We start from the raw sequence: 22431 nt of genomic DNA on the forward strand, positions 1-22431 counted from the left end.
TGGGTGTTTTTAATTAAAGACCATGGTTAGATAAACCACAGAGACCATCCTTATGAGCAGGGCTCAGACCCCCTGAGATTTCCATCCAGGACCCACCTACCTAGGAAAGAGCACCGGCAGTCAGGTCCAACCGCCTGCATTGGTGTTTATGACCTTGGGGAAGTTATTAACCACTTTGTGCCTCAGTTACCTCATTTGTAAAATGGAGGAAATAATGATACCTTCCTCATACACCCTTGTGAGGAACAAATGAATAATATATGCAGAGTGCTGTGCTTGGAACAAGGCCTGACACTCAATAAGCATTCAATTAATGCGGGCTATTATTACCTATTTATTATTCATCTCTGCATCTTGCCATCCTTTGATTTATTCTAGAAAGGACCTTAGGTGTGCCTAGTTTCTATGGTGTTTAATGTTGTAAAGCCAACCAGGGGCCCCACCCTGACTGGCCGGATAACTGTGTGTGTGTGAGATGGGGAGACAGCCCCCTGGCACAGACAGTAAACTTGATCGCAAAGGATAACAGATATTGAGGCCTCCTGCCTCAATATCTAGTGTTGGGATGTTTTGCCTCAAATGGGATCCTGTCCCTCTGGGTCAGCCCTCGGTGGGGCCTGTGTGCTTGCCCCAGGGACCCTGCCTGAGCGCCTTGTTCAGATGAAGTCCTGTTCTCCCATAGCCTTCCTCTGGAGTTAATGTAACTGCTCTGAGCTGTTAATGTCTGCTGCAGAGAAGTGCAGGGGGGGGGAGGGGGAGCCCCTCCTCTCTGCGGTGAGCGGTGAGCGGTGAGCCGGTGAGCCGCTGAGCCGCTGCTGGGAGCATTCCCTCCGGCACCTGTGCCTGGAGCAGGCTCTTCTTTTCCTCTCTTCCCCTCCTCCCACACAGGAGCAGTGGTGGCTGGGCCAGCCTGGGGGGCTTGCAGAGAAATGGGGCCAAGCCTGGTGTTCATGACTATAAGCCAAGGCGGGCCTCTCCAAAGGGAGGGACAGTCCCCCGGAGCAGATGGCCACTTGAGGCCACACAGAGCCAAACAGACCATGAAAGATTTCTCCTGCACAAGCACACATTGAGGCCAGAGTCCTCACCTCTGGGCTCCTGTCACCAGTCCCCAAGGCTCCAGTAATCATAACAGTGACCTTGAGCATTCACTGAGCACCTTTAATATCAAGCCCTTGCAAGGTACATACAGAGAATCATTCGATGGCTCTGGAAGCTAAAGACATGGGAAGTGGAGGGAAGTGGAGGGCCCTGGGCAAGAATTCGCAGCTCTGACACCTCAGAGGTGTCAAAGCCCCCCTCCCAAAAATGCTTTGTCAGGCTGGTCTTCCCACAAAAGAAGTTGCCTTTTCAAACACCTCACACAATTCTAAGCCACCCTCTGGGTCTCTGAAAGAGGCATCCAAGCCCAAAATGATAACATGCCTGATCTGACCCTCATCCTTTGGTCATTTAGTGTAATATATAATCACAAAAATACATCTTCCATTTTCCCTGAAAACAATGTTAAGTCACACTGATAAGACAACCTAGCTTGTCTATAATTTCAAGCCCAAACATGTTGAGTTTGCTTTTTAGCTGAGAGAGAAGGAATTTCATCTACAGAGGAGATGGGCAGGGGGCCTGATGGAAGGGGTGCTGCTTGTCATAGCCAGATCCAGAGGCTTCGCGGCACACCCAATGTCATTGATGTCACCCCAAGAGATTTAATGAATTCACCTTCTTCTCAGCAAGTCACCACCAGCTCCTCACCATAACAGAAACAAAGGCCCAGGGAAGTCCTGCTCCCGAAGGGAGTGAAGGGCTCCCAGCCAGCCGTTCTGCTGGGGCCGGGACCAGGATGAGAACTGGAGTAGCCCTGTGGGCTCGGGTGAGCCTCTGCCACTGAGAAGAACAGGTGGGGTGGCAGCCTGGGCAGACAGGCGATGTAAAGGACAGTTAATGCCCCTGAACAGGGTCCCAGTCATTCCGAGATCTGGGCCCTGTCCACCTCCTGCTTACCACCTGCCCTGTGGAGGGAGTGCGTTCATTTTGTCTAAGTTCACCCCAGGATCACAGCCCCCTGCCCCACTGCCTGGGAAGCCTTGCCGGACCCTCCGTCTTCCTTCCCCTCCCCTGAGCTCCCAAAGCTCTGGAGGACCCACATCCTCACTTAGCTCTCTGCGTTTGTCTGCTTGCGAGGCATCTCTCTCCCTAGATGGCGGGGGACTTGCGTGGGTGTCCTACCTGTTGGTTCTCTCTGTCTTTAGTCCTGTCCTGCACACGCAAGGTACAGACAATGGTCAATGAATAACTCAGCCAACCTTTCCTAAGCCATTCACGGGAGGGCACACGGCAAGCTCCTGCAGCTTCCCTCACTGAGTCACCGAGAATGCTTACGAGGGAAATGAAAGTTAACGGCTCATGCCCGGGACCTTCGTTACGGTGTCTTAAGAAGCAGACAATGCCATGTCATCAGAACGTCTGCGGTCGTCTAACACCTCTTGGTAGGAAAGCACCTGTTCACCTGGTCCCCAAGATTCAGAACTTTAGGGCTTTTCTGGCACCTGATGGCCTCTGTGATTGAGCCCCACTCACATCTGCAACCTCACTTGTCCCCTGATACCTGGGTGGTCACTCGACAACAGCGGCTGGCTATTCCCCCTTACCACCCAACGGTCTCCCTGCCCCTGTGCCCTTGCTTAGGTTTTCCCTCCTCTTAAGGAAATCCTCAAAGCTACAGATCCTATCTGCATTTCAAGGTATCTTGAAATCTTCAGTGAAGATAGTTACACGGACATCACGGACATTTGCTAGGCTGGAGTACCTGCACCAGCTTTGGCACAAATGCCATTTTTCTCTGTGGTCTTTTGGCTCTCTACATGGACTGTTCGAGTAGGCTGTTAGCCCTTTAAATGAGGGAGGCAGTCTGGCTTGAATTCTTCATCCCCCATTGGCTCTTGGTTACAGATTTGTTATAGATATTGCTCAAAGTGCTTGTTGAAGATGGTTGACTTCTAACAGCTTCTCTGAATTACCATCTACAGAGGGAGTCTCCTCCACTGGACCTAAGGAGGCCCTTGGACATTTTGTAGTTGGATTTAGCCCTATTTTGCTCTTGACTCCCCACCCCCCAATATCTCCCCCATTTGGACTGCATTTCAACTGAGAGGGGAGAAGTGACTTAGAGCTCAGGACAGGTGACAGGACAGCAACATCAGGAGGTCACAAGGATGGAACCCCAAGCTCCGTAACTACCCTCAGAAGGAAACATCTGCGGTTCAAGACCCATTCCCAGTGGAGCCAGGAGAACGAATAATCAATGACAGAGAGCATGTTTCCAGCAAGTGCTCTGTGGGCCGAACGGAAGGAGGGAGGAAATGATCCCCACCAAGGTGAGTCCACAGTACTGGATCCAAACCCCCGCGGTCCTCTCAAAGGTCAGAAAAATCCAGTAATGTAAAGCAGCTTTTATAATGAGAGGTCCAGACAGATTTTGTGTCTTCAAGTCCAATTCTGTAATAAAAATGGGCTATTTCTGCCTCTCTGGCTCTGTTTCCAACAAGAAACGGATTGTCCTTTAACAATTAGCTGCAGAGAATAGCTAAAGGGAGAGTACGTCCTTCTGGCTTGAAACTGCTATAATCGGGCTGGAGTTGAGACACATCCTTTCGGGCGTGTGAAGCAATGAAGAAGCAGCTCAGCCTTGGACTGACCCCTGACTCCCAAGGGCTTCGGTTTCCTCCTGTGTAAAATGGAGGGAGATAGGGGGTGGGCGGACTGAGAGACTGAAAGAGCTCTTTCCGACCTTATCCTGAGGGCAGAGGAGTTGAGGTATCATCTAAGAGCATTCCTTCGGATATCATGGCCGCAAGGACCATTGATATCTCTCGAACTGACACCTGCCCTATCACCGGAAAGCAAAATCCCAAGGTGTGGAAGCCATCCAAAATAACTTCACAGCCTGTGAGGCAGGAGAAGGTTATCATTGCCACCCCTCTGGGATAAATGCTCTCTCTAATGCAAGATGTGCCGGTAGCTAGCTATTCCCTGAGACAATCTCGCCATAATAAAATGCCTTCGGAGCCTCCCATGGGACTTTGTTTTCCCAGAACTATAACTTCATTGTCATCTCTTCCTCGAGATTTCAGCCCTTAGCTCTTGTTTTGCACATTAATTCAAGTTGAAGTGCACCCTCGATCATGTTGGCAAACATTCCAAATGGAAATGAATTCCCAGGTTCTCACTAAAAATTGCAACGTCCCCACCAGCCCAATCTGGATGACATTTTCTGTCTTATGTAATATCTGTTTCCCGAGGGAATTAAGATGTTTCTGTATATAGTTCTGCCTAACAAATTTTTAGTAAGGTCTACTCCTCATTACCTCTTAGGAACGAGCAGAGTCTGAGTCCCTGAAAACTGATCATCCAAAAATCTGTTTTGAGCCAAGAGTTTTATTTTCCAAAATTGATTGGAATCCGATGTTGAGAAGCCACGGTAGCCGTCTCTGGGTAGGCTGGCATCTGGAAGCGCTCCCGTGCCCAGGTGCCGAAGGTCAAGCCACTAATGAGCCTTTCCTGGGCAAGATGACTCGCTATTTCTGGCTCACTAGAGTCTCCCCGTTGGACAGATTAGGAAGCTGAGAGCTAGAGTGGTTTGTTGATTTATTTAACAAATGCTTAAGCACAGGGCTTCCCCAAGGTCACATGGCTAGTATGCGGAAGCGGCAGGTACACATTCAGCCTTCCGGTGAAACCCACCGGATTTATGTGTACTCAGGCAAAACACAAGAGCAGTGTAGGCTCTGGGGAGTGGAGAAGGGCTCTAACTAGTGACAGGGTGAGAAAAGCTTGCATAATTGTGTTGTAAAGACATAATATCCTTGTAGAAGGAGGCGGGGGACCGAAGTCACTGAGCTGCAGGGGAGGAAGAGACTCTTCCTGCTTTGAGAATGGAGGGACCAAGGACAGCTCTCCTGGGAGAAGCTTCTGAGCTAGTCCCGGAAGCATGGCTAGGATGGAGCGACAAGGGAGCACTGGAGGCATTCTGCTTCGCAACAAAGTAGACTAGAGAAGCTTCCAGATGCTTGCTCCTAAATGTAGCCAAGAGGACCCAGGACGCACAGCAAGGTGGAGAGAATGCTGCTTGCAAGGGGGTGACAGTCCTCATTTGTGCTGCTCTCTCTTGAGCCCTGAGCAAGTCTCCTGACTTTCCAGCCACTAAGCCCTGAAGTGAGGGAACTCTACTCCAGAGGCTCCTTCCACGGGAGGTCGAGGTGAGAGCCAAGTGAGCGGACCGTCAGAGAGAACCAGTGAGAGTGCCAACAAAGGTAAGGGACTTAGACAAAGGAGAGCAGAGAGGGAGGGAGGGAGAAACAAGAAAGGAGGACCGTGGTCAGAGCCCCTGCTGTGTACAGCTTTTTCTTCCACAGGTGGTTTTCACCTTCTCTCAGCCGGATGGCCAAGGGGTCCTTGTGTGTTTCATTTTGTTATGTTTTGTTTCAGCCTAATATGCTCTGTCTGTGGGCCTCCTGCCAAGGCCGTAAGAAGCGGCTCTCAAACACAATCATTTTTTATTCCCACCTTTGGGATTCTAGTCAGTGACACTTTCGAGAGTCCAGACAGAACCACAGCTTCTTATGTCCAAATCACACTTCCTTTGAGGATCAGTTTCAATATGACCTTCCCCTCCAGCCCTCTGCGGGCCCAGAGGCCCATCCTTGTCTTTTGTGGGCCTCATCACAGGTGCAGGTAGATGGACATTGTGAGCCTGCACTTGACCGCTGGCTGCTCGACGGCAGACCAGACCACCGTGGGCCAAGGAAAGGAACCCTGACGTTCTCGACTGGCTCAGGGCCTCCAGAGAACCCGGTCCACAGATGTGCTCAGGAGAGTGGATGGCGAACCGGGATTGCATTTTATCCCACTGGGGCCTTCCCATTTTCATTTTCATGGGGCTCTGGACAAAACACAATTTAATTATTGGCCCCAAATCAGGAAAACATCTCTTGCAAACTGGAAACAAGTTTAACAGGGTACAGGGAAGAAATTATCATTCTTATTTCCTGTAGTTTAAAAGGGGATATTTCTTCATTTGTCTTGGTGTCAGTTAAGACCCACTGGCTCTGCTGTCTTGGGAATTAGAATGTTAAGCCTGCCCATGGTTAGAAACATCTTTAGTGGTTCCTAACTTTTCTTATGGAAAATCACCATATGGAACACCTGACTAAAGCTATCCCAAGAGAGCATAGGTACAAACTTTCACACACCATCTCAGTGTATACAGAATTCTGGGAGCCTACTCAAGGATACTCCCGGTTAAACTCTAGACTTCCCAAAATGTCATTCATGGATTTTCTCCATTAGAACGATCTATGGGGTCTTCCTTGGAATCCATTTGCTGGGGCTCTGTCCTCGGCCCAGTGAAACAGCAGCCCTAAGGAAGGGGCCCAGCAATCTGGCAATTAAATAATCAGCCCCAGTGATTTTGAGACACATTCAAGTTTGAATTGGCCATTGATGTAGATCGACCTTTTCATTTGCAAAGTCACTAGATCAAAGTCACATCTTAAATAGGGCAAAATGAGATGCAAATGTTTTATGTTATATTCTATAAAACAAAGATTACATGCCTAAAATCCTAAACTTATTATATGTTTGCATCTAAATTTCAGGAAGCATACCTTTACTCCTGACACTAGTTTTTATTATTTTTTTTTCAATATTTTGTTTTTTTTTAAAAAGGTTTTTTTCCCTCTTTTTTTTTTTTTTTTTTAAATTCATTTGAGAGAGCTACCGAGACAGAGACAGAGGGAGAACAAGTAGAGGGAGAGGGAGAAGCAGACTTCCAGCTGAGCTGGGAGCCCAACATGGGGCTCGATCCCAGGACCTAAAGATCATGTCCTGAACTGAAGCAGACGCTTAACCATCTGAGCCACCCAGGTGCCTCAATACTGGTTTTTAAGCATAAGAGCATAATTTGTGAGTAAAATTCTAAAACTCTATAGAGATTTATAGAATATGGTTGTGATACTTTATTAACTAGAAAATCTTTCTTATTCTATTAAAATATCTTTATCATAAAATGTTCAGGCACTGCAAATTTTATGGTATCATTTATTTTTATTTGTTTTCATACTTGTCTCTGAGTAGCTGTGTCAATAGAGTTTCGGGGAGAGGCATCTCGGTGGCTTAGTCGGTTAAGTATCTGCCTTGGGCTCGCTCATGACCCAGGGGACCTGGGATTGAGCTCAGTGGGGAGCCTTCTTGTCCATCTCCCTCTCCCATTTGCCCCTGTTCATGCTCTCTCTAATAAATAAATATCTTTAAAAAAACAAACAGTTTTAGTGAGCAGACCTATATTTCCAAAGCTTCAGACCTAGAAAATTTCTTATTGAATGGAATTCCGCCAATATATTTTTGTAAAGTAAACATGATACTGAGCTTGGAAAAGGTAAAAACTCTCTACTCAGAGACGTTTTATCTTCTAAAAGGCGAAGAGAAAAGGAAGTTTGCCTTTCATCACTGCATTCATTATCTTCTTATTTAATATTCCTTTTGAAATGAACCTTTCTTTCTCCTCTTGCCCCACCAACAAGCATTTATGTCATTGTGCCTTCCATGGGGGTTAACTGTGCCTTCTCGATTAGCCTGTGAGATCCCGGAGAGTAGGCAGGACCCATCTTTCAGTCACTTCTATATGTCTCCACTATGAGGCTCCCTGAGAAGGAGGTACACTGCCAGAATATAATTTTATCTATAATTCATTCAACAAACACTTACTGGTGGCAGGCTGTGTCAGGCTCTGTGCTCACTACTGTGTCTTACGTTATTTGAAAGGAGGTGACTAGGGTCTACAGGACGAAAGAATGACCTGATCTAGGAAGGCTGGTGCCCAGACCCGTGTTCCGTGAAGCTCGCCCCAGCAGCTGTGTGTTGGAGGGGCTGGAGGGGACTGATGGGGGGCTTCCGTGGACCCCGGTTGCAAGGCAGGGCCGTGTTCTGCAGTGAGAGCGCCACGCCCATCTTCACTTTGCGTCCTACCTTCGCTCTTTCTGTGATACTAAGCCTCATTTTTCTGAACCTCAGTTTGAAACATTTTTAAACGTAGACCTAAGGAAGGGGTTCTTTTCTATTTGGGATACAAAGCCTTCTAAAGTTGACAGTTTATGTTCCTGACCATGCAGAGGGGTCTCTTTCTTTAACCTACTCCTCCCAAGAACAGGGTTCTATAGCAGCGAAGTGTCTCTCCTGGAGCCTGCGGTGGGTCAGGTTGGTAAGAGTACACACACCAGGCTGACGACACAGACGGTGGGCAGAGGCCACAGGCAGTTTTGTTCACTCGGCTCAATTCTAGAATGTCTCCATGTCCACACTGATAGAGAAGGAGCCACTGAAAAGTGCCTACTCACCAGGATAAGGACGATGCCTAGCTGAATATTTGCAGTTTGCAGTAGCATTAAAGGCAGTCTTTTCTGGTCAGCCCTTCTCTTGAGCCTTATTACATAATCTACATCTTTCTCTGGGCTTCTTCCTTCTCGCTTACCAGAGCTGTCTTTTCTTTACTCTCTGTATACGTGACATATTTCCTCTGCAGTTCTCCTTTGTATTATGTCTGTCCTTGGACAACTCTGGAAGGAGAAGACTGTGCCAGTTTTCAGGGGCGCCTGGGTAGCTCAGGTCATGATCTCAGGGTTTTGGGATTGAGCCCCGAGTCCAGCTCCCTGCTCAGTGCGGAGTCTGCTTCTCCCTCTGCCTCTGCCCCTCTCTTTGCTGGTGCTTTCTCTCTCTCAAATAAATAAATAAATAAAATCTTAAAAAAAAAAAAAAGGGGGTTTTGCCTGCTTTCTGATGATTCGACACAAGAACACAGGCTGAGTTTGAACACGGATGTTAAGAGCCTGCCAAGAATCTAAACTCCACCCAGAAAGTTAGATACTCTCTTCTTGGAATAAAAAAATCCACTCTGGGCTGGGCGGGAGAGGTGGAGGAGGAAGATGCTATTGGTATATATACATCAGCTGTACCCCAAGATGCTGACCCTCTCTAACGTTTACAGCACCCCCAACTCCATTTTGAGGCTGGTGCTGTCCCAGTGCTGAGTACCTCCAGCACGTAAAGGAAATACCTCATTTCCTGCATGTCAACTACTTCTCCAAAGGCGAGTCTCTCTCATTTTAAAAGACTTGTGGGGAATGCGGCACACAGAGCTTTCTTAAATACAGAGTGACAGCTTGTATGACCTCCAGTGATACGAAAGAAGCTTTGACAAATCTCATTTGTCTGTACTTTCCTTGGGGCTGAGAGTGAAGACAGTGGTGAAGCTAGGCTCACTCCTGGGTGACAAAATGTGAGAAGATGTGACTTTGAAAACTGAAGAGAGTGGTTGAACAATAGAGGGAAAATGCATATCATCCTGCTTGTCGGCAAAAGCAATTTATAGCCATTGGATAATAAAAGCATTTCTCAGCACTTCTACATGAAAAAGCTCCATGTGATGAAAACTCATGTTTTAGGTCTTAGAAATGGCAAGTGATCTTATACTATCTATACGTATATACTCTATGTCTTATACTATATATATATGTATATACTATACCTGCCACTCTAAGCATATCTTTCTACATACATTTAAGGAGGTAGTTTTGTATGTACTTGGGGCCCTTGGCTGCTCAGCTTTGGCTTAACCATAATTCTGGGTCCCTGACACTCATCAGTGGTCCTTATGGGGTTTCTGAGCTTTTAATAATGCAGTAAGCTCCCATCTGCAAACTCACCCCCAAAACCACAGCTACCACTGAGATCAATCTATATCCAATGATGGGGTCCTACCCCCTTCCATCCATCGCCTCCTCTCCACTGGACGTAGCCATCAGTCTGGATCCGGTGTCCATCAGTCTTGCTTTCCTTTCCAATACAATTTTATTACGTCCTATAAAATATTTTAAAATCTGATTTGTGTTTAATTTAAAATATTTTAAGACTTGCTTTTTGGGCTTGATGTTTCTGCGACGCTACAGTTCAAATGCTTTGCTATGTGAACAGATCGTAATTCACTTTCCACTCAGCCTCTGATGGGCATTTGGGCTGCTTCCCAGCTTTGCTACTGCGAACAGTGCAGCTGTGAGCTTTCTTATACGTGCCGCTGCTTGTACACGTGTGAGGACGGAACTGCTGGGGCACAGGCAGGGTGAAGCACTCAACTTTGGGAGGGGAAAAGCAGTGTTAGTACTTGGTACAATCATGCCCCGCACAGAGATGTGGGTGGATAGTTCATGTTCCTCAAACTGACGGTCGCTACATTTATTTATTTATTTATTTATTTATTTATTTATTTTAAAAGATTTTATTTATTTATTTGACAGAGAGAGATCACAAGTAGGCAGAGAGGCAGGCAGAGAGAGAAAGAGGGGGAAGCAGGCTTCCCACCGAGCAGAGAGCCCAATGAGGGGCTCGATCCCAGGACCCTAAGATCATGACCTGAGCCGAAGGCAGAGGCTTAACCCACTGAGCCACCCAGGTGCCCCTGACAGTTGCTACATTTAAAGGATGAAAGTAATATTTACTATTTGGTATTTTAGTCAGAAAAAGTTCAAAGTAAAACAATGCCCTTCTTCTACAAGCCTGATATTCTACAAGCAGACACGAAATGGAATGTCTTAGATCTTACCAAATCTAGAACCAGTCCAACTGATAAACTCAGAAGAACCAAAATAATGCCACAACAATAGAGATTATACTTTCAATGAATGGTTTTAGCTAATGCCCAGGGTAAGATTAACCTGTACACAGTACAAAATGCTGAGTTAAGAGTCCATGTTGAAGACCTTGATGCCCAGATATGCACTAGACCTTCCCACCCCCTTCCAAATGTGCTGTGGTGGGAATCTAAGTTTTTTTTTTTTTCTTATCTGCAAATAGGAGGCCATTTCCTGGTGAAAAAGCGTCCCGTGCACTTTCTCTTTAATGGAGAGAGGCGCAGATACCTTTAACAAGCCAAGCAATAGTGGAATTAGCAGGCGCGTCAATAACCATCCGCAAACACTATTGTCTGAGACTCCCACTGTGGTTTCACCCAGTGCCAGCATCTGAACTCTAGTCAGTGTTTTGATTGAACACTTGCTCTTCTTATTCAGAACCTGCTTTACTTAAGCCTGGAACAAAACACATCTCTGTGCCTTTTTAAAAACGTCCATTTTCCCTTTTGGTTGGAAAACCATCAGGCTGAAACGAACAGGCTCCTCGGAGTTCTGACGTTTCTCGAAGACAGCGCTTCGTGGTCTGAAGAGAACCAGAGACTGAAAACCACTTACCTTCACATAGAGCTGCTGAAATTCCTCGAGGTTCAGCCTCCCACTCGGACAGTCCTTGAGGAAACCTTTGTACCACTGCTTGAGCTCATGCTCGTTAAACTCTGTGCTCTTCACCAGGTCCTCCATCACTTCAGGGGCCAGTTTGCTGTTCTGTTTCCCCATTCTGCCTGGAGAAAAGCAAATGAATGCAATTAGCCGCGATCATTTCAAACTTGATTAAGAGCCAAGTCCGAGGTCTGAGCAGCCTCTAGCGTGTCATATCAAGTCCCCCCGCCCCCACCCAGGTCGGCCTCCTTCTCTCTGGCATTCGAGAAAGGAGATGAGCGAGAAAGACCCTTCGAGCAGCTCGAAAGGCTGTAGGGCTCATTCCCATCCATCACGCATCACGCGTCCCCGAACACACAGCGTCGACCACCCCGCGGAGAGGCAGTTGTCCTTGTTCGTGCTGCTCGTGTAAAGTGCACGGGCACTGTTGATATTCTCCTGATATGAACTAAAGGGCATCAGCATTTGCTGCCTGGGTATCTAATTCCACATTTAGTTTATAAGGATATTAAGTGGGATTATTGACACACGCAATGAGAGGGCTTTACAGGCAAATGATTATAAGCAGACTGGGGAAATCTGATCGGCGATGGCAGGAAATCTCAGCTGGTTTAGTTCTAACGTTGCAGCTTTTTTTTTCTTTTTTACTGGAAACAGCTTATTTTTATTAGTCAAATTAATTCTCTTTCTCTGCTCTTCAGAGGTTTCCTATGACGTTGCTGTCAATGTTGACAAACTTGGTGGCTTTTAAGAGAGATTGAGTGGTGAATTCCAGTTGACCTAATTCCATTCTGATATTATTGCTGCTGGTAGGTAAAAATATAACTGTATAAAATAATGTTACCTATACCCGTTATGTGCCAGGTTATTGACTGTATACCATGTGTGTTACTTAGAGCAATATTAATTAACTGCTGGATGCTTGGGTGGCTCAGTCATGAAGAATCTGCCTTCGGCTCAGGTCACGATCCCAGTGTCCAGGACACTGGCATCGAGCCCCACATCAGGTTTCCTGCTCAGCAGGCAGTCTGCTTCTCCCTTTCACACTCCCCATGCTTGTGTTCCTGCTCTCACTGTCTCTCTCTCTCTTTCAAATAAATAAATAAAATCTTTTAAAAATATGTAAACCAACAGCTTTATCTTAAATTCCTTCCTTTTTTTTTTTTTTTTTAAAGATTTTATTTGAGAGAGAGAAACTTAACAAGAGAGAACATGAGCAGCGGGAGGGTTAGAAGGAGACTGAGAAGCAGACTGCCCTGCTGAACAGACAGCCCAATGTGGGGCTCAACCCAGGACCCTGGGATCATGGTGAGCTGAAGGCAGACCTTCACCGACTGAGCCACCCAGTCCTTAAAAGCCACTGAAATTCCTTCCTTAATAAAATGTATATAATAACAAAACTCTTCTCAGATTCACTGTGAGGACTAATTAAGAAATAGGTACACAACGATAAACAATATTCTAAAATTAAAATAGTTTTTGTATTAGTGCAGAAAAATTAAAGAGGATTCTTTAAAGTTTCGCTTTAATGTTGTGGTGTTACAATTAAAAAAAAAAAGTGAAAACTAAACAAATTAACCACAGATTGATTTAAAAATTCAAATCAAGGGGCACCTGGTTGGCACAGTCAATTGTCTGACTCTTGGTTATATCTCAGGTCCGGATCTCAGGGTTGTGAGATCGAACCCCCATCGGGCTCCCCACTCAGTGCGGAGTCTGCTTGAGATTCTCCCCCTCTGTCCCTCCCTCCTGCCTTCTCTCTCTCCCTTTCAAAAAATAAATAAATCTTTCAAGAAATAAGTTAATTTAAAAGTGAAAATCTGAAGGATCACCAGAATAAGGAAAGTGTCACAAGATCTTCAAAATCCTGATACTAGAATTGAATTGGGCTTTGAAATCTTACCCACGTGCATCCAGGCCTTCAACATGTTTGAGACCAATTCTGTCCTCGGCTCTAGGCAGGTCTACAGTTGCAATCATCCCAGAAGGGGATCATCCCATACTTTGTTGTTTTTAATTTTCTTCCTTCTTCCATAACACATTCCACACCCATTGTCAGTGACCTTCCCTAACATTGAACAATTCTTTCACTGTGATGAAACCAAACCACTCTTGCTACTTCCAAGGAAAGCTATCTCATCGCATCATCGCAATCTAACACAATGAGAGGATATAATTAAAATGCCCATTTGTCTTCCAAGCTCTTCTGTTTGAGCAAGGGACCCGAGGATCAGCAACTATGCCCTTTATCGTGGAGCATCTCTACTTATTTTTGCTCTTAATTTCAAGCTCCATGTCTCTTATTAGCAACTGTCTCTTGATTATAGGTACTGTGGGATCCCCCAGCTGGATATGGAAATCAAGTTGGGTACTCAGGTGTCAAGTTTAATTAATCTGGGTGAGAAAACTGTAATCCGTGGTTATCCTGCTAATCAAAGGGTGTATTACCAGACTTCTCTGTCGTCTACAGTCGAGAATTACAAATTTTCATTATTGAACCAGAATCTCCCCTAACAATAACAGCTGCTGAATGCTGAGTGTTGGCTGTGGGACAGGCACTGTGTTGAGAACTTTATGCCCTCAATCTTTAACCCTATGACAGCTCAGCAATGAGGATTAGGGCAGCTCTCTTGTACAGGACCATGCAAGTAGTGTGTGGCAGAACCAGAACTTGAACCTGGATTAGTAAGACTCCAGTACACAATCAAGACTGGTGGATGGAAGGCATCTGAGGAGGAACGGGAGGAGCAAATGCAGGAAGGTTTGTGAGGCTGAATCAGTGCCTCTTGGCAATGAAAGAAGAGAAGAGAGGAGGACCCGTCACTTTGCCAGGCCCTATTTTGGAAAAGACTGTTGGAGTTAACTAAAACCATAAGCTAGAGTGAGTTTGTATTCGTGATGGGAAAGTGGATTAAGTGTTATTAAAAACTGCCTCTCCCAAATGCCTTTAGAAAGTCAACAGCATGAGGACGCATGGGTGGTGCAGTCAGTTGAGCCCCTGACTCTTGGTTTTGACTCAAGTCCTGATCTTAGGGTTGCGAGATCAAGCCCCGCAACAGGCTCTGTGCTCAGCGTGGAGTCTGCTTAGATTCTCTCTCTCCTTCTCCCTCTGACCCACCTATGCACCCTCCAATAAGAAATCTTAAAAAAAAAAAAAAAGAAAAGAAAAGAAAAAAAAAAAAAAGAGGCTGGCCTCACACAGGGAACACGGTGAGGACCATGAATCACAGTTTTGGAGACTCACAGGCCTCACATCGTGCTTCCCGGTCACGGGTCATGGTCAGCCACTATCAGCCAGGTGTGCCTGGCAGTGAGATGAATCACGGGGAAAATCAAGTTCTGGCCAGACCCTGTTTGGATTGATTGACTCCAGCCCACCTTCTGCATGGCTGCCTGAAAGAATTTCTCAAATACAAACCTTACCATCTTTTTGTTGTTACCATCTGAGCCTCTCCCTAAAACTGTCAACACTTCTCATTGTCTGCAGGATGTGGCCCCTTCTCCCTCGCCTGGCGCTTGTCCTGCCTACTCACATCCTCATTTGCTGCCCATCTGTCTTTCCACTTGTTCAGCAGGCTTCTCCTCTTTCTTTACGTAGCCTCAGCTCACACACCGCCCCCTCTGAGAAACCTCTGCGGACTTTCCAAGGCTGATGGAGGCGTCCTTTCTCCAAGGAATCTCCACTCCCTGGTAAAAGCTTCCCTGGTCATTATTTATTTCTCTACTGGATTGTTAGTTTCTTGAGGAGAGGATTGTCTTTTATTTGTTTGCATTCCTGCTACCTCAGACTAGGTGCTCGACGAGTATTTTTTGAGGAAAAGAATGAATGAAGGGCCCCGAACCACTGTGAGGTAGGGACTCAAGGACCTTGGCACTGGTCTTCATCAAGTTGTGGTATTGAGTACGTTCCTTTCTGGGAGAATCAGTCTCATAGTAATCTGTATAGGAGAAGAGTCAGTGCCATCATGCGTATAAATATAACACTCAGGCAACAGATGGGAGGGATCTTTCATTTCGCCGTACGGAAAATCGCCTGCCCACCCGGAGACTGTTTTTTTGTTGTTGCCTTCATCACTAAATTTTGAACATCTTAAAGCCAATATCCTCAGGATTCGGCATAAAGGTGGTGCTTAGTGAAGTCGGATGCATGAAGGAAAGCAGGGATAGGTTAAGATGCCCTACCTCTGCCCCCTCTGTCCTGGAACTACCGTGAGAGAGGCCCACGGTATCTCTCATTATGGGCCCAGGACAACAGAAAGGGGAAACATGACCATAAAACTTATCGCATTCCAATAAAAAGATCTCATGACACACATAAAGTAAAATAAAAGAATCCATATGTGTGTGTGTGTGTGTGTGTGTGTGTGTGTGTGTGTAGAAGGGGGGCAGGTAATTCCTGTTCTGTTTCTAGTTCATTCTGTGATCTTGGGCCAGATCCTTTCCTCCTCCGTTGCTCAGTTTCCCCATTTGAAAAACAAGTCAGTTGGACCAAATGACCTTTAAGCCCTTCCAACCGCACTGTTCACTGATCAGCAGCTGAAGTTCTGTAAAGCTGAAAAGATGAGTCACAGACTTCAAAGTGGCTTGTCTCGAAAGAGTATACACATGTTGGCTCTGTGGGTTTTTCACCTGGGTACCCGTCAGTGCTTGAATAGTTGTTTCCTAAGAAGGGAGGGGACAGACATGGGGGTGTATGATTTTAAAGCTAGCATTCCGGGTTATAAGATAAAAACCTGCCAAGCCCCAACCCAAATGATTTCTCATGGTTTGCATGGCATTAGAGAGACTCAGTGTTAGCCAAGGAACAGGCCTGATGGGGGAGATCTGGTGTGGGCAAAAGAAGCAGAAATGAGCCCATGGGTGAGGAAAGCCTAGCACCAACTTCCCAAGGATACCCAGAAAAGACCATATTTTTTAAGATTTTTTTTAATGTATTTATTTGACAGAGATCACAAGCAGGCAGAGAGAGAGAGAGAGAGAGAGAGAGAGAGAGAGAGAGGAGGAAGCAGGCTCCCCGCTGAGCAGGGAGCCCGATGTGGGACTCGATCCCAGGACCCTGAGATCATGACCTGAGCCAAAGGCAGAGGCTTTAACCCACTGAGCCACCCAGGCACCCCAAGACCACATTTTTATACTCAATAGTTTACAAAAGGCTCCGTGCAACAACAGTTATCCATGTAACTGGACCCATGTCCAGTAAGAAAGAGGTTATTACCACCCCCTCTTTACTGATGAGGGCTTTGAAGCTCAGAGGAATGGGTACTCTGTCTTAGCTCAACCAGCAGAGAAAGCTTCCTACAGAACAGAAGTCATTCTTCAGGGGTGCCTGGGTGGCTCAGTGGGTTAAGCCTCTGCCTTCCGCTCAGGTCATGATCTCAGGGTCCTGGGATGGAGCCCCGCATCAGGCTCTATGCTCAGCAGGTAACCTGCTTCCCCTCTCTCTCTGCCTGCCTCTCTGCCTACTTGTGATTTCTCTCTCTGTCAAACAAATAAACAAAATCTTAAAAAAACCAAAAAAACACAGTCGTTCTCCAGAACCCCACTGGTTTCCTAACACAGGCCACCATCTTCTCCTGCATGGATTCTGTAAACACTTTCTCACCGGCCTGCCTGCCTTGAGTCTTGCCTGCCTCTCTCTTCCACTTCCTACCTAGTCTCAATAGCAGAACTGCAGAGCCGAGGAACCAGGGCGTGAATGAGCGCGCGTAGCACAGATCTGGGAGACTTCCTGTAGGAGGGAAAGGCCGGCCAGGGGAGGCAATGGGCGCCCATGCGCTTCGTTCCTCCACAAACCCTTTGTGTCTCAGAGAGAGAGAATTCAAGGAGCACCTGTGTATGTGCATGTGTGTGCCGGCCCAAGCTTGTCCTTTACCCGCTCCGGTATCAAAGGCCGGCCTCCCCGAACACAGCAGGGCCCGCTGAGTGCGAGGAGGTGCACAGACCAGCAGGCCTGGTTTCTTCCAGGTAATCCGGCCATGAGCCTGGCTGAACCTTGGCGAGATTCATGCAGAGCCTGGGGGTCGAGATGGAGAGGCCCAGGCACTCATGCGGATACACAACAGGCTAAGTACAGCAGTGCGGAAACAGGCCTGGAGGTACAGCTCGAGGGGAGGCAGGGAGGACTTCCGGGGCTCAGGTGGAGGCTGAGCGAGTACAGAGCCAGGCAGAGCAGAGCCGGCTGTAGTGTCAGATTACGGGGCCAGCCCTGAATACAGCGGGTGCTCTCTCTCAGCCCTGGGCTCCTCACTTGTACACGGAAATAACTGGAAGAGACAGGCCTTGTCATGCTTAGTCTCCCGCCTAGAGGACTCCTTCTTTTCCTTCCCACTTGTCCAAACAGCCAGGCTGGGTTCCAACGCTGTCTTCTCTGTGACACTTCTCCACAAGCTCTTACCAGCCCCTCTTCTCCTTCTTGATGGAACGGTTTGCATCAATAATGACCCACGGCCCAGTTAGCTCTGGGCAACTCAACTTGGCAGACATTTGCAGGTGTTGTCTACGAGAAAGGTTCTGTGCTAGGCACGGTGGGAGAAAGACGTGGTTCTTGAAAAGCTCAGAAATGAGGGCAGGAGACATTCCTGCCCATGGGAATGTGGGGTACAATGAGATGGGTGCTCAGATCAGAGGGACACAGAGCACAAGGGACAGAGCGACAACGGACCACCAGGTCAGGCAAGTTCACCTGACTGGTCCCCAGGTGAGAGCTCTAAGTTGGTGTTCCCCAAGCTTGCCTGGGGAACAGTGCTACAGTGCGACAGTGCTACTGTTGTTAAAAATGCAGCATCACGAGACCTTCCCTCAGAAGAAAATCTATACTTTCAGCAAGCGACTCAGGTCCATTGGGGGAGCACTGATGAAAACCATGAACACAAATCAAAGTAGACGGTCTGAGGAGGAAGCATTCTAAGAAGCGCAGACATAACCCAGTTCTCGCTGATGCCTCGCTCCCTCTGCCTGACACCTCTGATGTTGTTTCAAGATCCTGTATTGAGGACTAACATTAGGAATTTAAGGGGCACCTGGGTGGCCCAGTCAGTTAAGCTTCTGACTCTTGATTTCAGCTCAGGTTCTGATCTCAGGGTCATGACATTGAGCCCGTGTTGGGCTCCACGCTGTGCACGGTGTCTGCTTAATTTTCTCTCTACCCCTCCTTCTGACCCTACCCACCCTTAAAAAAAAAAAAAAAATTAAAAATCTCTCAGCTAGAGAAGACCAAAGCTTGAAAAGATTTGCCTTAGGGCTCTTTTGCTTTAATTCCCTTGATTTTAGGCGAGAGAGTTTGAGGCTCTCCAAGATCACGTGGGCACCCCAATGGCAGAGTAGGCATGAGAACCCTGGTCTCCCGACCCCAGCTGGGTGCTCTCAGCCTCCTACCCCGGCAGCGAGCTGTCCCCATACCAAACACCCAAAGCCTAGGAGCCAGGACACATGTTTATCTCTGAGCAGGGATGTTGAAACAATCTCCATCACCACCTCCCTTGATCCTATAAACAAATGAAACTAGGTTGCTAGTTTCCAGAGACTGTTAAAACCACCCTGAAAACCAGGCCTCGAAGTTGCCAAGTGCTCTGTGTGGGGGTTTCTTTTCTAATAAGGACAATTATCTACACGATGGCTCTATCTACCCCTCCAGTCTGGCTCCTCCCAAGGCCCCAGCAGCATCTCTCTAAAGGCAGAGTGTGGATCCCTGGCTGGCCTTTCCATCTCTGGGGACCAGAGAAGCTTCAGAAAAGGCGAGAAATCCTTTCTTACGGCATTCTCTGATGACTTTACCTCAAGCCCTAAACCTCGTGGGACTGCCGAGGTGTGGCTCACAAGCATAACACAGGAGGGAGGTTAGGAGGGCGCAGACTGCATCCCTGGGGACTCAAGGCCAGAGTCCTTATCTGATCTGCAACGGGAAAACGTTTTGATGGCAGTGGCAAAGGTCCTGTCAGGGCAAGTGACAAGAGTTCCAACCCAGAAAGAACAATAAATACCTGAAGGTGAAAGCAAAGTGGGCTCCAGGGAGCAAAAAATCATCTGCTCTAACCCCTTCATTTTCTAGAAGCGTCCCAGGAAGGTTAGGAAACTTGTGTGAGGGAATAGGGCAAGTCCATAACAGGGCCTAGCTAGCAGCGCCCTGACTAGTTAGCCTCGGCAGGACGACACGGTGGCTGCCATGATGCCCAGGCTTGTGACTCTTGGGCACTGACATGGGCTGAGGGTCCTAGGCTCTGCAGGACCAGAATGAGCCACACCAGTTCCCTGTGACCGGGCTGTGAAGAATGGTGGTCTTCCTTAGGCCTGCCCCAACTGCTTCCAGAAAGTTCCCACCCGAGTGCTCCCTCTGCAGCTCAGGTGTGGAGTCTGAAGGCATTGCCTGGGTACAGCCCTGACCCAAGATGGCAGCTGCTGGTGGACATTAGCTCTTGGATCTGACTAAGCGGTTCTTTTTTAAAGATGAAACGCTTCACAAATTTGCGTGTCATCCTTGCGCAGGAGCCATGCTAATCTTCTCTGTATTGTTCCAATTTTAGTACATGTGCTGCCAAAGCAAGCACTGACTAAGTGGTTCTAAACTAAAACTCGCCTGGTAACCAGGTGGCAGGTGCTCAGGAACTCTGATCTATAAGGGGGTCAAGTGGCCCGACCAGCCCAGGGGGTCAGACTCCGCCGCCTTCGTCCTCCTTAGTCAGGCACAAAGAACATCACTCAAGCACCTGGGAAGCACGGCTAAGCCCGAAGCCACCTTGGTGCCAGGGTGTTAAGCTAGGACTTGGGGAAAGTTTCTACTCTGACTCAGTCCATCTGGTGGGTTCCCTTCCCCTTTCTGTTTGGTCACAGTGTCTCTTTCATTTTTTACTGGATTTAGTTGAGTGGGACAAAAAAGTGGGCTGGAGGCAGACCCGGGGTCAAATGATGTTCCCGCCGCGCACACGGTATGTGACTTATGAGCAGCTACTTGGCACACTGGAGGCTCAGTTTCCTCATTTGTCAGATGGAAACAATGAGATTTGCGCACAGGGCTGTTACGAGAATCAATGAGATAACACACTGAATTCCTACCCACGGTGCCTTCCAAGTAGCAGGTGTTCAACAAACAGTAGCTATTATTAGCCTCATCATCGGACCCAGCAAACTGGGCTGCTCCAGACGATGGGGAGGCAAACATCTCAAGATCCAGGCCCATATATCTAGGCGTCACCTTAACCTTGACACCGCTTGCCACACCCGGTACGTGTAAACAGAAGTACACAAATGGTGACACCTAGGGGATTTTGCTGTGGTCCTGCTTCTTCACTGTCAAGTTGAAGTGTTTCTTGTCCAGCCTGACAGAGGAAAGTCATCCGAGGACCCTGGAGGCCTAAAGCATCAACTATTGAGTGAAGTTTCCATCTAATTCCCCGCTCACCCACTGAACAGAAGTGTAGCTGATTAATAGCTGGTAGCGTTTCCTCTGGGAGGGTTTCAAGCAGCCGCCCACTTTTCCGCATCTTATTTTTACACCCCTGTGCGTCTTTCTCCAACTCTTCTCTGTGTGTCTGAGCATCAATTTCTATGAAAGGAAACGGTCGTCTCTAGCAGTGTCAGAACCTCACTGAGTTCTGTGAGGTAACAGAGGAAATGCTTTCATTAATAATCACAGCCTTCTGTCCAACAGATTGTGTGCTAGGTTGTGCTGCCAAGTCCCAGTGGGGAAGGACCGTGGTCCTTATCTCCGATCAGCAGGGAGCTGCGGGAGAGAAGTACAGAGCAGGGGCGCCCATGTCACCAGCACATCCCCAGTCCCAGGGCTAGGAGCATCCTTGGACCTCAGCCATGCCTGCCCTCTCCTTGATCTCAGAGTTAAGGACTTAGCTCTCCTGAGGGGCCAGTGAAATATCCAAGTGTCTGTCCATAGTAGCAGAATCACGGAGGTCTCTTGACTGTTAGGCTGGTGCTCTTTCCTTTCTCAGAGCTGTTTGCATTTACCATCTTCCTAAATTATCTCTACAAAAATTCTAAAAAATAGTTTCACTCATGTTAAATACAGAGAACTTTGAAATTCTCGTGTCGAGGTGCCTTGATGAGAGTAAAATGTTCTATTTGAAGGAAGTATGACGTGAGAAATTAATTCAATAATTGTTATTCAGTTATTCAACAATCTTTTACTCAATATTACTCTATATTACAAAGATAAGTATGGTTCCCCAATCTAATCTCCAGCGTAAGCCTTTCCTGGATGCTAGACAATCTCTCCCTCTGCCTGCTGGGCCTCTCCACCGTGGAATCCTACAACCATACCAAAGTCAACATCTCTTCCTGTGCTCTTCTCTGGGGAAATGGCCCTGCCATCTGCCCAGATTCCCATTCAGAGCCTGGGGGTTATGCAGGACTCTGTCTCTCCTCACAGCACCAGTCAAGTGAAGTAGTTTGTAGACCCTACTTCCCAACTCTCCCTCTAAATCCACCGACTTTTCTCTCAGCACTACCTCAGCTGAGGCTGCCATCGTCTCCCACTTTTATCATTATCCAAACTTGCTTCTCCAGGTTTCAGTTTGCTCTTCTGAAACCCATCTTCCACTCGACCTTTCTTCCAAATGACCTTTCCAAAACACCAAATCCATCATGCCATTGTCCTGTGGAATCCTTTCATTGGCCTCACTCTGAATCCAACCCTCAGTGAGGCTTTCCAGGCCTGCTCACCTGGGCCTCCCCTGCCCCACATGCAAGAGCTCTTTGGTCTCATCCCTGTGTATGATCCCACCTTAGGCTCCAACTTGCTATATTATCTCAAACCTCTGGTGTGTACCGACTGTTCCTCTTGCTTTGAGGGAAGTTGCCATTCGCTCCCCTTTAGCCTTCTAGTAAATTCCAAATCATGTACCAGACATAGATGAGGCACCTCGTCTGGGTGACTTTGCTGTCTGGCTTCCTCTTTCACACCCTGACATCTGTGCATGCTGGGGTGTGGTTACCCTACAGCACATCTGGTTGCCTTAGGCACGTCTGCCACCTCACTAGACACGGGCTTCCCCAAGGGCAGAGTGATTGTCAGGTTCACCTCAGACTACACTGAACAGGTGCCCAGGAAATGTTGTTGAATCAATTAATTACTGTGTGGTCTCTGTCA

At 47.4% G+C, this 22431-nt stretch overlaps 1 protein-coding gene, 1 long non-coding RNA gene and 1 other non-coding gene across 3 annotated transcripts in view; 1 reads left to right on the forward strand and 2 right to left on the reverse strand.

The window, feature by feature from the left end:
• VSNL1 (visinin like 1) overlaps window positions 1-22431 on the reverse strand; it is a 99281-nt gene that overhangs the window by 45919 nt on the left and 30931 nt on the right. Inside the window, exon 2 of the mRNA XM_059132599.1 lies at window positions 11292-11458. Coding sequence (XP_058988582.1) covers window positions 11292-11453 — 162 coding nt within the window. The 5' untranslated portion in view covers window positions 11454-11458. The remainder of the gene's footprint in view (window positions 1-11291; window positions 11459-22431) is intronic.
• The window catches only part of LOC131807350 (uncharacterized), a 48757-nt gene continuing 30989 nt past the window's right edge, over window positions 4664-22431 (forward strand). Inside the window, exon 1 of the long non-coding RNA XR_009344413.1 lies at window positions 4664-5309. This is a non-coding gene — a long non-coding RNA (uncharacterized LOC131807350). The remainder of the gene's footprint in view (window positions 5310-22431) is intronic.
• On the reverse strand, window positions 19773-19879 carry LOC131808653 (U6 spliceosomal RNA). The gene has a single exon (XR_009344863.1). It is a non-coding gene; the product is annotated as a U6 spliceosomal RNA (small nuclear RNA).

This window comes from Mustela lutreola, chromosome 9, assembly GCF_030435805.1.
Source record: "Mustela lutreola isolate mMusLut2 chromosome 9, mMusLut2.pri, whole genome shotgun sequence".
Lineage (NCBI taxonomy): Eukaryota > Metazoa > Chordata > Mammalia > Carnivora > Mustelidae > Mustela > Mustela lutreola.